The sequence below is a fragment of the Salmo salar genome, chromosome ssa04 (genome assembly GCF_905237065.1).
Source record: "Salmo salar chromosome ssa04, Ssal_v3.1, whole genome shotgun sequence".
NCBI classification, from domain to species: Eukaryota; Metazoa; Chordata; class Actinopteri; order Salmoniformes; family Salmonidae; genus Salmo; species Salmo salar.
In genome coordinates this window covers 4,593,378-4,606,984 of record NC_059445.1, presented here as the reverse complement: position 1 = coordinate 4,606,984, position 13,607 = coordinate 4,593,378, and the positions used below count along the sequence as shown (strand labels likewise).

The window sequence follows — 13,607 nt, the reverse complement described above, 5'->3', positions numbered from 1 at the left end:
CCTCTGAATGTGTTGGTCATCTATCTGACACAGGGTCACTGAGGAGGAGGAGGAGTAAACCCCAAACAGAAACCCAAATCCAGGATAGAGGGGTTCAGTGAATGTGGTGTGTCTTGAGTAAAGGTGTTTCAGTGTACCAGAGGAGGACAAACTATAGAAGGACAAAGTACCAGCTGGCCAGTCCAGATACACACCAACTCTCATAGAATCAGGACAAGGGATGGATCTCCTACGGACTCCAGCTTGGAGAAAGTGATAATGACTGTCAGAGCAGACTAAACACCAGGACTCCTTATTGGCTCCAATCCTACTGTCATCTCCAGCTCCCTTCCTCATCATTCCTTTGTAAACTACACCAATAACAGTCATGCCACCATCCCAGTAACTATCCATCTCCACCTCCCAGTAATAACGACCTCCAGATAAGCCTTCTCTGCAGAGAACGTGGGAATGATAGTCAAATCTGTCTGGATGGTTTTCATAATGCTGCTTCTCTTCCACCCATGTCACCTTCCTGTTCCCCTCAGACAGTATCAGGTTTGGGTTTGCTGTATTTGGGTCCAGGGTGAGATGACAGGCATCTGTAGACAAAAGGAGAGTTTAATCAAACCACATCTTCATATAAAATGTTGTTTTGTAGGTACAGAACAAGTATTGATTAGTTACTATGTTACTATAGAGCTGAATATGCAATTAATTAAGATTGAAGAGACTTACATTTCCTCAGCCCTGATTTCAGCCTGCCCTCTCCACCATGATCCACACTGTAGGAGAAACAGGTTATTGACTGACAAAGACCTAATAAAGCAGTCAACATTTAAACCATATTGTTGTGTTCTGGTGCACTATCCAAGTTCATCACTAGAGACATACAGGTATTCTATCCTACCTACTGCATACAGAACAGAGTACAATTCATTACTAGAGACATACAGGTATTCTATCCTACCTACTGCATACAGAACAGAGTACAATTCATTACTAGAGACATACAGGTATTATATCCTACCTACTGCATACAGAACAGAGTACAATTCATTATTAGAGACATACAGGTATTATATCCTACCTACTGCATACAGAACAGAGTACAATTCATTACTAGATACATACAGGTATTCTATCCTACCTACTGCATACAGAACAGAGTACAATTCATTACTAGAGACATACAGGTATTCTATCCTACCTACTGCATACAGAACAGAGTACAATTCATTACTAGTGTAATGATGTTGCCCTCTTTGGGTTTTCTATGTACCATCCCCCTACCTCCCCCTTCTCAGGCCCTGTTTGAGCGGTGGTAAATTCCTAAGAAAATGTCCCGCCTCATGGCCACAGTATAAAGAGACAGAGTGCTTTCATAGAGAGACAAAGGAATTCTTCTACCTCACAGAATTGGAGAACCGAACAACATTTATGTTCTGGAGAAGGTATGAAAGATCGGTGAAAAATCCAGCTACGAACTGGTCCGTTTGGTACAATTTTGTGAAACTCATGAGAGACAATACGGCCATATTACCATAATAATGTTTATATACTAGCCTCAGGTATGAGACTTACATCTAAATGGTTGTATAAAATTAATGAATAAGGATAAAGCTATTTGGAATATGTTGGGATGCTTGTAAGATGTTAACCTGTTAGGGCTAGGGGGCAGTATTTGCACGGCTGGATAAAAAACGTACCCGATTTAATCTGGTTACTACTCCTGCCCAGTAACTAGAATATGCATATAATTATTGTCTTTGGATAGAAAACACCCTAAAGTTTCTAAAACTGTTTGAATGGTGTCTGTGAGTATAACAGAACTCATATGGCAGGCAAAAACCTGAGAGATTCCTTTACAGGAAGTGGCCTGTCTGACCATTTATTGTCTTTCTTTGACATCTCTTTCTAAAACTAAGGATCTCTACGGTAACGTGACACTTCCCACGGCTCCAATAGGCTCTCAGAGCCCAGGAAAAACCTGAATGTCGTCATTCCAGCCCCAGGCTGAAACACATTATCGCCTTTCTCAAGTGGCCGATCAGGGGACAGTGGGCTTAGGCGCGTGCACTGGCCGCCCCCGTCTTTATGTTTTTTCCTCTGTTTACCGAAAAGGAGATTCCCGGTCGGAATATTATCGCTTTTTTACGAGATAAATTGCATAAAAATTGATTTTAAACAGCGGTTGACATGCTTCGAAGTACGGTAATGGAATATTTAGAATTTTTTTGTCACGAATTGCGCCATGCTCGTAACCCTGATTTACCATTTCAGATAGTGTCTGGAATGCGCGAACAAAACGCCGCTATTCGGATATAACGATGGATTATTTGGGACCAAACCAACATTTGTTATTGAAGTAGAAGTCCTGGGAGTGCATTCTGACGAAGACAACAAAGGTAATAACATTTTTGTTATAGTAAATCTGATTTTGGTGAAGGCTAAACTTGCCGGGTGTCTAAATAGCTAGCCCGTGATGGCTGGGCTATGTACTTAGAATATTGCAAAATTGGCTTTCACCAAAAAGCTATTTTAAAATCGGACATATCGAGTGAATAGAGGAGTTCTGTATCTATAATTCTTAAAATAATTGTTATGCTTTTTGTGAACGTTTATCGTGAGTAATTTAGTAAATTGTTAGCAAATTCCCCGGAAGTTTGCGGGGGTATGCCAGTTCTGAACGTCACATGCTAATGTAAAAAGCTGTTTTTTGATATAAATATGAACTTGATTGAACAAAACATGCATGTATTGTATAACATAATGTCCTAGGTGTGTCACGCTAAATGCAAAACCTCATAAATGCTATAACTTTAATTTCTCAAACATATGACTATTTTACACCGTTTTATAGATACACCTCTCCTTAATCAAACCACGTTGTCCGATTTCAAAAAGGCTTTACAGCAAACGCAAAACATTAGATTATGTCAGCAGAGTACCCAGCCAGAAATAATCACACAGCCATTTTCAAAGCAACTAGCATGCATCACAAATACCCAAAACACAGCTAAATGCAGCACTAACCTTTGACAACCTTCATCAGATGACACTCCTAGGACATCATGTTACACAACACATGCATTTTTTGTTCGATAAAGTTCATATTTATAAATAAAAACAGCAGAAAATCTTTTGCCTCAAATGCTTCCGGTTTATTAGCACTATAATTTACAAAATTACTATTCGAAAACATTGTTAAAATGTAATATTGTCTTTCAAAGACTTATAGATTAACATGTCTTGAATGCCATCTCTTTGCCAGATTTAAAAATAACTTTACTGGGAAATCACACTTTGCAATAAACGACGTGGTATGCCCAGAAAAATAGTCTAGGCTATACATGTTTTGAGCCATCTTGGAACGATCAACCATCAAAATACTATTGTAAATAATCCCTTTCCTTTGATTATCTTTATCAGAAGGCACTTCTAGGAATCCCAGGTCCATAACAAATGTAGTTTTGTTCAAAAAGTTTACCTCTTACATCTAGACGTTCCGCTAGCGGGAACACCTGCTCCAATATCCAATGATAGGCGTGGAGCGAATTACAAATTCCTCAAAAATACAATTTTTTTCAAACATATGACTATTTCACAGCATTTTAAAGATAAGACTCTCCTTTATCTAACCACACTGTCCGATTTCAAAAAGGCTTTACAGCGAAAGCAAAACATTAGATTATGTCAGCAGAGTACCAAGCCAGAAATATTCAGACACCCATTTTTCAAGCTAGCATATAATGTCACAAAACCCAGAAGACAGCTAAATGCAGCACTAACCTTTGATGATCTTCATCAGATGACACACCTAGGACATTATGTTATACAATACATGCATGTTTTGTTTAATCAAGTTCATATTTATATCAAAAACAGCTTTTTACATTAGCATGTGACGTTCAGAACTGGCATACCCCCGCAAACTTCCGGGGAATTTGCTAACAATTTACTAAATTACTCACGATAAACATTCACAAAAAGCATAACAATTATTTTAAGAATTATAGATACATAACTCCTCTATTCTACTCGATATGTCCGATTTTAAAATAGCTTTTTGGTGAAAGCAAAAAGTACATACGCCCAGGCATCACGGGCTAGCTATTTAGACACCCGGCAAGTTTAGCACTCACCAATATCAGATTTACTATTATAAAAAAGTTTGATTACCTTTTGTTGTCTTCGTCAGAATGCACTCCCAGACTGCTACTTCAATAACAAATGTTGGTTTGGTCCAAAATAATCCATCGTTATATCCGAATAGCGGCGTTTTGTTCGTAAGGCCCCAGACACTATCCGAATGGTAAAGAAGGGTCGGCGACATGGCGAATTCGTGACAAAAAAATCTAAATATTCCATTACCGTACTTGCAAGCATGTCGACCGCTGTTTAAAATCCATTTTTATGCAATTTTTCTCGTAAAAAGCGATAATATTCCGACCGGGAATGTCCATTTAGCTAAACAGAGGAATGAAAACAAACCTTTCGGTCGACGCGCGGCACGAGCCTGAGTCTCACAGTACTGTAACCAGCCACTACCCAAATGCGCTACTTTGTTTCAGCCAGAGCCTGCAAAGCCACGATTCCGCTTTTTGCGCCGCCTTCTGAGAACCTGTGGCAGCCGTAGGAAGTGTCACGGGACAGCTAAGATCCTCACTCTTCAATAAACAGAGACAAGAAGAACGACACCTTGTCAGACAGGCCACTTCCCTGCATGAAATGTTCTCAGGTTTTTGCCTGCCATATGAGTTCTGTTATACTCACAGACACCATTCAAACAGTTTTAGAAACTTTAGGGTGTTTTCTATCCAAAGCCAATAATTATATGCATATTCTAGTTACTGGGCAGGAGTAGTAACCAGATTAAATCGGGTACGTTTTTTTATCCAGCCGTGAAAATACTGCCCCCTAGCCATAACAGGTTAATAATTTATGTCCCAATAGCGTTAGCGCGCTCCGAAGGCTAGTGAAAATGTACCGTCTGCGTCTGACTTGTCGTCAGGAATGAGCAAAAAATATATATTTAAGTTCGTTCAAACATGTCAAACGTTTTATAACATAAATCTTTAGGGCTTTTTCAACCAGGGCTTCAATAATATTCCATTGGGATGGTTGCATTGTCTTTCAAAACGTTTCGAAAAGGGAGAGTACCCATGGGCGCCGACGTCACAATGGTAATGGCCCATTTCCTGTGACCAAGGTAAACATCCTCTCTTTCAGTCAATTTTGATGGTAGGAGGCTCAAAACACTTTGTAAAGACTGGGGACATATAGTGGAAGCTTTAGGAAGTGCTAAATGAATCGCAAGCCACTGTGTTTCAATGGCAAATGTTTGAAGTGATATCCACACATCAGATTTCAGTTTCCTGTCAGGATTTGTCTCAGGGTTTTGACTGCCATATGAATTCTGTTATACTCACAGACACCATTCAAACAGTTTTAGAAACTTTAGGGTGTTTTCTATCCAAAGCCAATAATTATATGCATATTCTAGTTACTGGGCAGGAGTAGTAACCAGATTAAATCGGTTACGTTTTTTATCCAGCCGTGTCAATACTGCCCCCTAGCCCTAACAGGTTAAAACGTTAAGGAACGAGAGAGTACACCGGGCTCGGCCATAAAGTAGTATAGGACTTCCCACAATGACACAGTATCCAGGCCTCTTGTTCGGGTCAGTTTTTACCGGAGAAGACTCAAACCACTTTGTAAAGACTGTTGACATCTAGTGGAAGCCATAGGAAGTGAGAAATGAATCCTAACCCACTGTGTGTTTCAATGGCCAAGCCTTGAAATTCATTTCACACATCAGATTTTCACTTCCTGTCAGAATTTCGCTCAGGGTTTTGACTGCCATATGAGTTCTGTTATACTTACAGACACCATTCAAACAGTTTTAGAAACTTCCGAGTGTTTTCTATCAAAATCTAATAATAATATGCATATCCTAGCTTCTGAGTTTGTGTAGGACGCCATTTAAAATGGGCACATATTTTTTTCAAAATTCTCAATACTGCCCCCTAGCCCCAAGAAGGACGATCAAAACGTAGACCAATGTTCTCCAGAAGTTCCACTACGGGAAGAACTAAAGCGAGAACAATTTGAGAAAAGGGTAAAAGATAAGTCACAAGCACTAGACGGGGAATTACCGGACACCAGGTCCGCAGGAATTAACACCCATAGCAAGGACGTTAAAGTTCAAATTTCTCCCGCTCTCATTCAAGACCCTATCCAGGGCCCAATTGATCAAGAAACAAGCCCCCGGGCTTTGTCTATAGACTCTGATACAAAAGTTGCGAAGAAAAAGGTCAAACGCTTCGTTAAAGCCAAGCCCACTCAAAATCGGAAAAGTCAATCTGCTTCCACCTTGAACAGAAATGGCATATCACGTCGTATGCGAACGACCACTCCACTTTGTGGGGAATATGTCCACTAACCACGAATCTAAACGGCCATACCGGAAACAGTCCTGGAGGACTGCTTAACTTGTCATGCGCTAATTGATTCGGGTGCGACAATATAACTCATCTCTCAAACATTGTTCGATGATCTAAAAAGGGCTTTGAAGCCAACTAAACGTTGGTTAACAGTGGAACGATGCGACACTAAACTTCGAGGGGTCACTCAGGCTACCTCGCCTCTCACATTGAGAGTCATAATGAAACTACACTTCCAGGACGTATCGCTTCGTTCACCCTGTGTATGTTACCAGCCTCAACTGTACCCCTGCTACTTGGAGCAGACTTGATGGATCAGTTACCCCATTGATGGATTGGAAAACCAACCAGGTATGGTCACAGGCCACAGTGCCTTCTCCACTGACCACACTGTCTTCCCCTAACTCTAGCTGCAACGCAGTCATTCACGAGGGTATCTGTCGAAAGCACCCCTTGGGAAAAGACCTTTAGAAACCTCTTGGTACAGAATCCGATCCAAGGAGATATTACGATATCTCGACACATTCCATCAGCCAACCTGATTGACCATTCTTTTCATGATTTCGAGCCAGCTGTCTCTGTTTATAAGCAACTTCCCTCCTCCTTGCAGTCGTGCAATACGATAGTTGAGATGAACTTGTCTTGCCCTTCGGACACTTCCGAAGCACTGCGGCCGTCTCAGCAAGAAAAACATTGATGCGCAGAGTATACTCTGCTTCCAATGATACACCTTCCGCTTGGTTGGGGACTGTCACCCCTTACAATGACACTAATGGCGTCAGTCCAGCAACTGACCCGATGACTCCCACTGGTGAAACACTTTGCGATATCACAGACCGATATCCTCGTCTCAGTTCGCAGGTACTGAAGAGGTTGCCCCACGTGGACGCGGTGGTGACTGACATGCCTCGACAGTCACTGAGCGCTTTGAAGGACAAACACCAGGAGAGTTGGTTGAAAGGTGCCATTTGGTGCCATTCTCATAACAACGTGGCCGCTGACAACTCGTATAGGGTCCGACTTTTTCGTTTGCGCCTCTGACACCAACACCACCCGCTGGTGGGGGGGTCCCGAGACACAAAGGGGGGAATAGTAGCCCAGAGCCTCACCGAGGCCGGTGGGGGGTCGTGTAACTCCCCGCTAGGATTTTGGGGCGGCAGGGTAGCCTAGTGGTTAGAGCGTTAGACTAGTAACCGGAAGGGTGCAAGTTCAAATCTCCGAGCTCACAAGGTACAAATCTGTTGTTCTGCCCCTGAACAAGGCAGTTAACCCATTGTTCCTAGGCCGTCATTGTAAATAAGAATTTGTTCTTAACTGACTTGCCTAGTTAAATAAAGATAAATAAAAAATAAGGTAACGTTTGTCAACATATTTCCAATGTACATTTTTTTTTTTAAGTCTTTGCCGTTATTGATCAGAGTTACCGTGTCATATGGATATCTACACAGTTATTACATTGGCAAGGTGGTGTAAGCCTACACAAACACAGACCTTATTTGAAGTGAATCTAAAAATATCCTATGGAATAAATAAATAAATAAATAAAGGAACCACTTTTCAGATTTTGCTGGAAGGTGTCATGGGATTTATGACTCACACTTTGGTAGTCAATTCTTACCATGCCCATTATTAAAATAGGATTTCCTGCATATAGAAATTACAGTTGTTTTCAACATTCATCACAGGTAACTTCAACTCTAGTTTTATTATTCAAACAGTTGAGAGTATTTGTGTCTCCTAAGCAGACTCTTCAGTATCTTTGTCAATTCAGAGAGCTGTGTGTGTGTGTGTGTGTGTGTGTGTGTACGATTATATTAATTTTACCCATGGCAGAGAAAAGCAGAGCACGAGTGTGGGACTATAACATTGAATTGGCCCCAGGGAAAGCAAGGTGTCTAATTTGTGATAATTGTCATTATTACAAACATATATATAAAAAAATACAAATCGGCCGATTAATCGGTATCGGCTTTTTTTGGTCCTCCAATTTTCGGTATCAGCGTTAAAATCATAATTGATCGACCTCTAACGTCAATACACTGTTAAATATGCAAAGCTTTAAGAATAATGAGATACATTAAGACAATAACAAAAGGACACATGATTTAATAATGTTAAAAACATACTAACTCACTCAAGATATTCAACCTTAGTTTGATATATTTATCACATCGTATGTATGTTTCTGCATATTTATCAAGATGGTAAAATAATGTTAGAAACATAATTACTACAAATATATAAAAACTATAAAGACAGAGGATACTGAAGATATTTAACTCACACTAGTGTCTGTATGTTGCAGAGTGGACTGGTTAGTCCAACACAGAGCAGCTCCACTCCTCTGTCTCCCAGGTCATTGTAGCTGAGGTCCAGTTCTCTCAGGGGGGAGTTTGGTGTCTGCAGAGCTGAGGCCAGAGTCTCACAGGATTTAGATGTCAGTTTACAGCCATCCAGTCTGGAGAGAGGAGATAATCTGTTAGATATACAAATCCTTCATTATAATGATACTGTAAACATCAACTCAATAACATAACTTACAGTGCTCTCTTGCAGGTTTTCACTACCGGCAGCAACCTCTGATAACCTTCCTTTGATGTGTTGTAAGTCTTCAGGTCAAACTCCTCCAGCACCTCCTCTGACATCAGTAACAGGTAGGCCAGGGCTGAACATTGGTCAGGTTTTAGTCTTGTTTCTGAAAGAGTTCCTGATCGCAGGGAGGTCTGCATGTCTTCAACTAGAGAGTTTGCACCAAGTTCATTCAGACAGTGGAACAAGTTGATGATCCTTTCTGGTGAGGATTCCCTTTCGATCTTGTCTGAAAGGTACTCAACTGTTCTCTCAACTGTTTCCTCATTGGTCTGTGTGGTACTTTCTGTCTGTGTCAGAAGGCCTCGTAACAGATTCTGATTGGACTCAGTGAGAGACCCAGAAGGAAGCGGAGGAACAGGTCCAGGTGTCCATTCTCACTCTTCAAGGCCTGCTCCACTGCTCTCCTGTGTAAGTCAGACAACTGGATTGACTCCTTCTCTTCATCATCACTAGTGGGGAGAAAAACATTTTCCTTCTTGTCCAGACATGATTCTAAAGCATTCACTGCTGCTAGAAACTCCTGAATGCTCAGATGCACAAAGCTGTAGACCTTCTCTTGGTACAGCCCAGATTCTTCTTTAAAGATCTCTGTACACAATGCTGAGTACTCTGATGCCTCTGTGACGTCAAGGCCACACTCTCTCAGGTCCTCCTCATAGAAGATCAGGTTGCCCTTCTGCAGCTGTTGGAAAGCCAGCTTTGCCAGTTTCAGGATCATCTCTTTGTCTGACTGAGACAGTTCCTTTGGGTTTGTCTCTGTGGCTTTGTTGTACTTCTTGTTCTTCACAATGGTTTGGATGAACATGAAGTGTGAGTACATCTGGGTCAGAGTTTTAGGGACTTCATCCTTCTCTGCCTCTTTCAGTATCATCTCAAGGACAGTGGCTGATATCCAACAGAAGACTGGCATGTGGCACATGATGTGGAGGCTCCTTGATGTCTTCATGTGTTTGATGATTTCATTGGCCAGATTCTGATCTGTGATTTTCTTCCTGAAGTACTCATCCTTCTGTGGATCATTGAACCCTCGTACCTCTGTCACCTGGTCAACACACTCAGGAGGGATCTGATTGGCTGCTGCAGGCCGTGAGGTTATCCAGACGAGAGCAGAGGGAAGCAGATTCCCTCAATGAGGTTTGTCAGGAGCACGTCCACTGAGGTTGGCTTCGTGACATCACAGCACTTCTCATTGTTTTTGAAGTCTAGAGGAAGTCGACACTCATCCAGACCATCAAAAATGAAAACAGTTTTGGTTTCACCATCTTCAATGCTGTCAATCTCTTTCAGCTCTGGGAAGTAGTGGGAAAGAAGTTGCATCAGACTGTATTGGTCCTTTTTCAGGTTCAGATCACGGAAAGGAAGAGGAAACATGAAATGAATGTCCTGATTTGCTTTTCCCTCTGCCCAGTCAAGGAGGACCTTCTGCACAGAGACTGTTTTTCCAATGCCAGCGATTCCTTTTGTCAGCACAGTTCTGATAGGTTTGTCTTGTCCAGGTAAAGGCTTGAAGATGTCGTTGCATTTGATTGGTGTCTCTTGTGTGGTTTGTTTCTTGGATGCCATCTCTATCTGTCTAACCTCATGTTCATTATTGAGCCCTCCACTTCCACCCTCTGTGATGTAGAGCTCTGTGTAGATGTCCTTGAACAGACTTTGGTTTCCATGGTGTCCAATTCCTTCAGATATGTGTTGATACTTGTGTTTCAGTTTAGCCTTAATGTCTTGTTGGACTGTCAGCAGAGTTTGACCTGTAGGAAAACATTGAGAGTTGGGACTTTGTGTGTGTTTTATAAGGGTCTTTGTACCATTCTTTGTAATGTTGTATGGAATACAGTCTTACTTCTTCTGTCCAGAAGGTTGTGTGTGATCTTTAATGCATCCTCACTGTCCAAACTCTCCACTTCCTTATTGTCATCTGGTAATGGTTCCTGGCTGAAAGCAGGTGGCTGATCACTCTTCATTGATAGCAGGCTGGTTGTAGGGGACTCTGCTCTGGGCTTCTGAACACTGAACAAAACAGGGAGACAGATCACCTCATCAATATCTCATCAATACCTCATCTACTTCCTTTTAACAACTGTATAATGGAACATCTAGAAGTCCTGATGTTTCTTTATAAAGCTACAGTCTGCAATTGGTAAATCCATTTCTGGCCTTTTAAGTGAATGATATGACCTACATTTTATGTAATTTGGGAACACTTTTCTCTTTAGTTTTATGTCTTTAAGAGAACTGTATATTTTACATGTCATCTCTTACCTCTTAGAACTGGTGTCTTGAGTCATTTTGGAGGCAGTGGTCTCCTCCTCTCTCTCCCCAGAGAGGCTCATTTTCGAGGCAGTGGTCTCCTCTCTCTTCCCAGAAAGACTCATTTTAGAGGCAGTGGTCCCCTCCTCTCCCGCCCAGAAAGACTCATTTTAGAGGCAGTGGTCCCCTCCTCTCTCTCCCCAGAAAGACTCATTTTAGAGGCAGTGGTCCCCTCCTCTCTCCCCCCAGAAAGACTCATTTTTGAGGCAGTGGTCCCCTCCTCTCTCTCCCCAGAGAGACGCATTTTAGAGGCAGTGGTCTCCTCCTCTCTCTCCCCAGAGAGACTCATTTTGATGTAAGTTACAGCTCACTCAGCTACAATAAGAAATAACAGAACAGTCAATATTTCTGAACATTGTTGAAGAACCATTAACAACACATTTACTGTCTGAGGTCAAAGAGTTAAATCAGACTTCATATTGTATTCAAACATACACAGTCCAATATGTTATTCATTTGATTTGACTTGGATCCCCATTAGCTGACATTTGTCAACATCTGTTATCCCCAACTCAACCTCTAGATGGAGCTGTAGACCTACAGCTCTACTCCATCTAGCCACAACCGTAGAAACACAAACAAACCATCTATGGAGAGAAATCATCAGTATCATAACACCGGAATGCAACATCCATCCACTTATATCAGTACATCTGTAACAGCCTAAACATTACAAACCTTCTATTAGATCAGATAAGCCTCAAGTAACTCCACACTCTCATAGAACTTGTTCTCAACTGGCCTACCTGGTTTAATAAAGGTGAAATAAAATAACAGACAGATTTTGGGCAGAGTAAATCCTCTCACTTCGCCTCTTCCTCTCTGTCCCAACTGACCTCAGAAACTTCTACAGACATGTATCAGAGAGGAAGAGGCGAAGCGAGAGGTTTTACTCAGTGAAAACTCTGTCCACGAAAATAAGCCCACGATGTGAGGAGTTGTTGTATGGAGGTCAGTGAGAGTTTGTCGAATTTGGTCAACAAAAAAATTGAATTACTAATTTGCTACGTGAGGCTTATTTGATCTAATAGAAGTTCCATAATGGTTAGGTTGTTACGAAGGAAAATACTTTATATTGGAGTTGTGCCTGTTGTCATAGAGATGGAGGACTCATCATGGATATAATCTGTTTTAGAACGGACATTGTGCTTGAGGCCTTCCACCATTTTAAAGTAGTCAACTGAGTGGGAATTCCTATGAGTTGGGAGCAATCAGCCAATGAATAAGAAAATGTACTACTTTAAAATGGAGATATCGTCAATGGCACTGCCAATGCTGTCACAGAGGCTATAATGGCTACATGGTCCCACCAGATCTCACCTCCTCCCACCTGCCTTCCCTCTTTGAGGACATGCATTTCCATTGTTAGAGCGGTCACTTGAGTATCTTCTCAATATAATATACAGTCTTTGCTTGCATGCAGGAACATTGGTACATTGTGGGAGGCAACCTGTCTGTCTAGGGAGGCTAGTGATGAACAAGTTAGGCCTATTTGAAACATCACCATTTCCTGGCAGCATTTACCAGACAATGTATAGAAGGGAGAAAAAAAACATAACATAATTTATGATGGTTTTTATTTTATTTTTGGAATCAATGATTATAGTTTTATTTTTTTCAAACGAGTTTCTTAATTATTTTAGCTTTAGATTTGGTAACATAATTACGAGTTTTAATAATTTAATAATTCATAAATAAAAATGTATATCAGTAACCCACAACCTTACACCCCGCCGAGCAAAACATATTTAGTGGCTCCCCTCTTAACAGTGAAAATAACACATTTAATGTTCATTTCCTGCAATTCTGCACATTTTGCAATGGAGTTTTAATCACTTAATAAATCAGTAACAACTAAATTGGTACTTCGGTGAATTTTCATGATCCTCCCTCCTGATGACGAGAGAAATTACAAAAATCTTAAAGATACTGTGTATGTGTTGTTTGGTAACAGAATTACGAGGCAATGTTTTTTTCAACTTACAGAAGGCAATAATTTATCCAAAACTACATTTAAGTGTTGATATTAGTTGTCAGGAGTCTTATCTTCAACATTATTGTGTTTTGATGTATTTTTAAAACCTTTTTAGACTGTTTCTGGTAGATGTTTTCTAAGATCTTTTTCCATCTGTTTGACCAGAAATCAAAACCATTATTTATGCATAATTTTTCAGATGGAAAATGGTTGAAAAATGTATCTATGCCTTCTGATTTCCCCAAAACATAAACTCTTAGCTTTCATTTGACACCCAATTTGATATTTTGGGGAGATTTACCTAATTT

The 13,607-nt window shown here is 40.8% G+C and overlaps 1 protein-coding gene across 1 annotated transcript in view; it reads right to left on the bottom strand.

Annotated features, from left to right (window-relative positions):
* The window catches only part of LOC106597044 (NACHT, LRR and PYD domains-containing protein 12-like), a 130,163-nt gene extending 118,761 nt beyond the window's left edge, over positions 1–11,402 (bottom strand). Inside the window, 5 exon segments of the mRNA XM_045716339.1 lie at positions 8,967–9,345; positions 9,348–10,142; positions 10,145–10,765; positions 10,858–11,024; positions 11,277–11,402. Coding sequence (XP_045572295.1) covers positions 8,967–9,345; positions 9,348–10,142; positions 10,145–10,765; positions 10,858–11,024; positions 11,277–11,389 — 2,075 coding nt within the window. The 5' untranslated portion in view covers positions 11,390–11,402.
* Between the last annotated feature and the right edge of the window lie 2,205 nt (positions 11,403–13,607).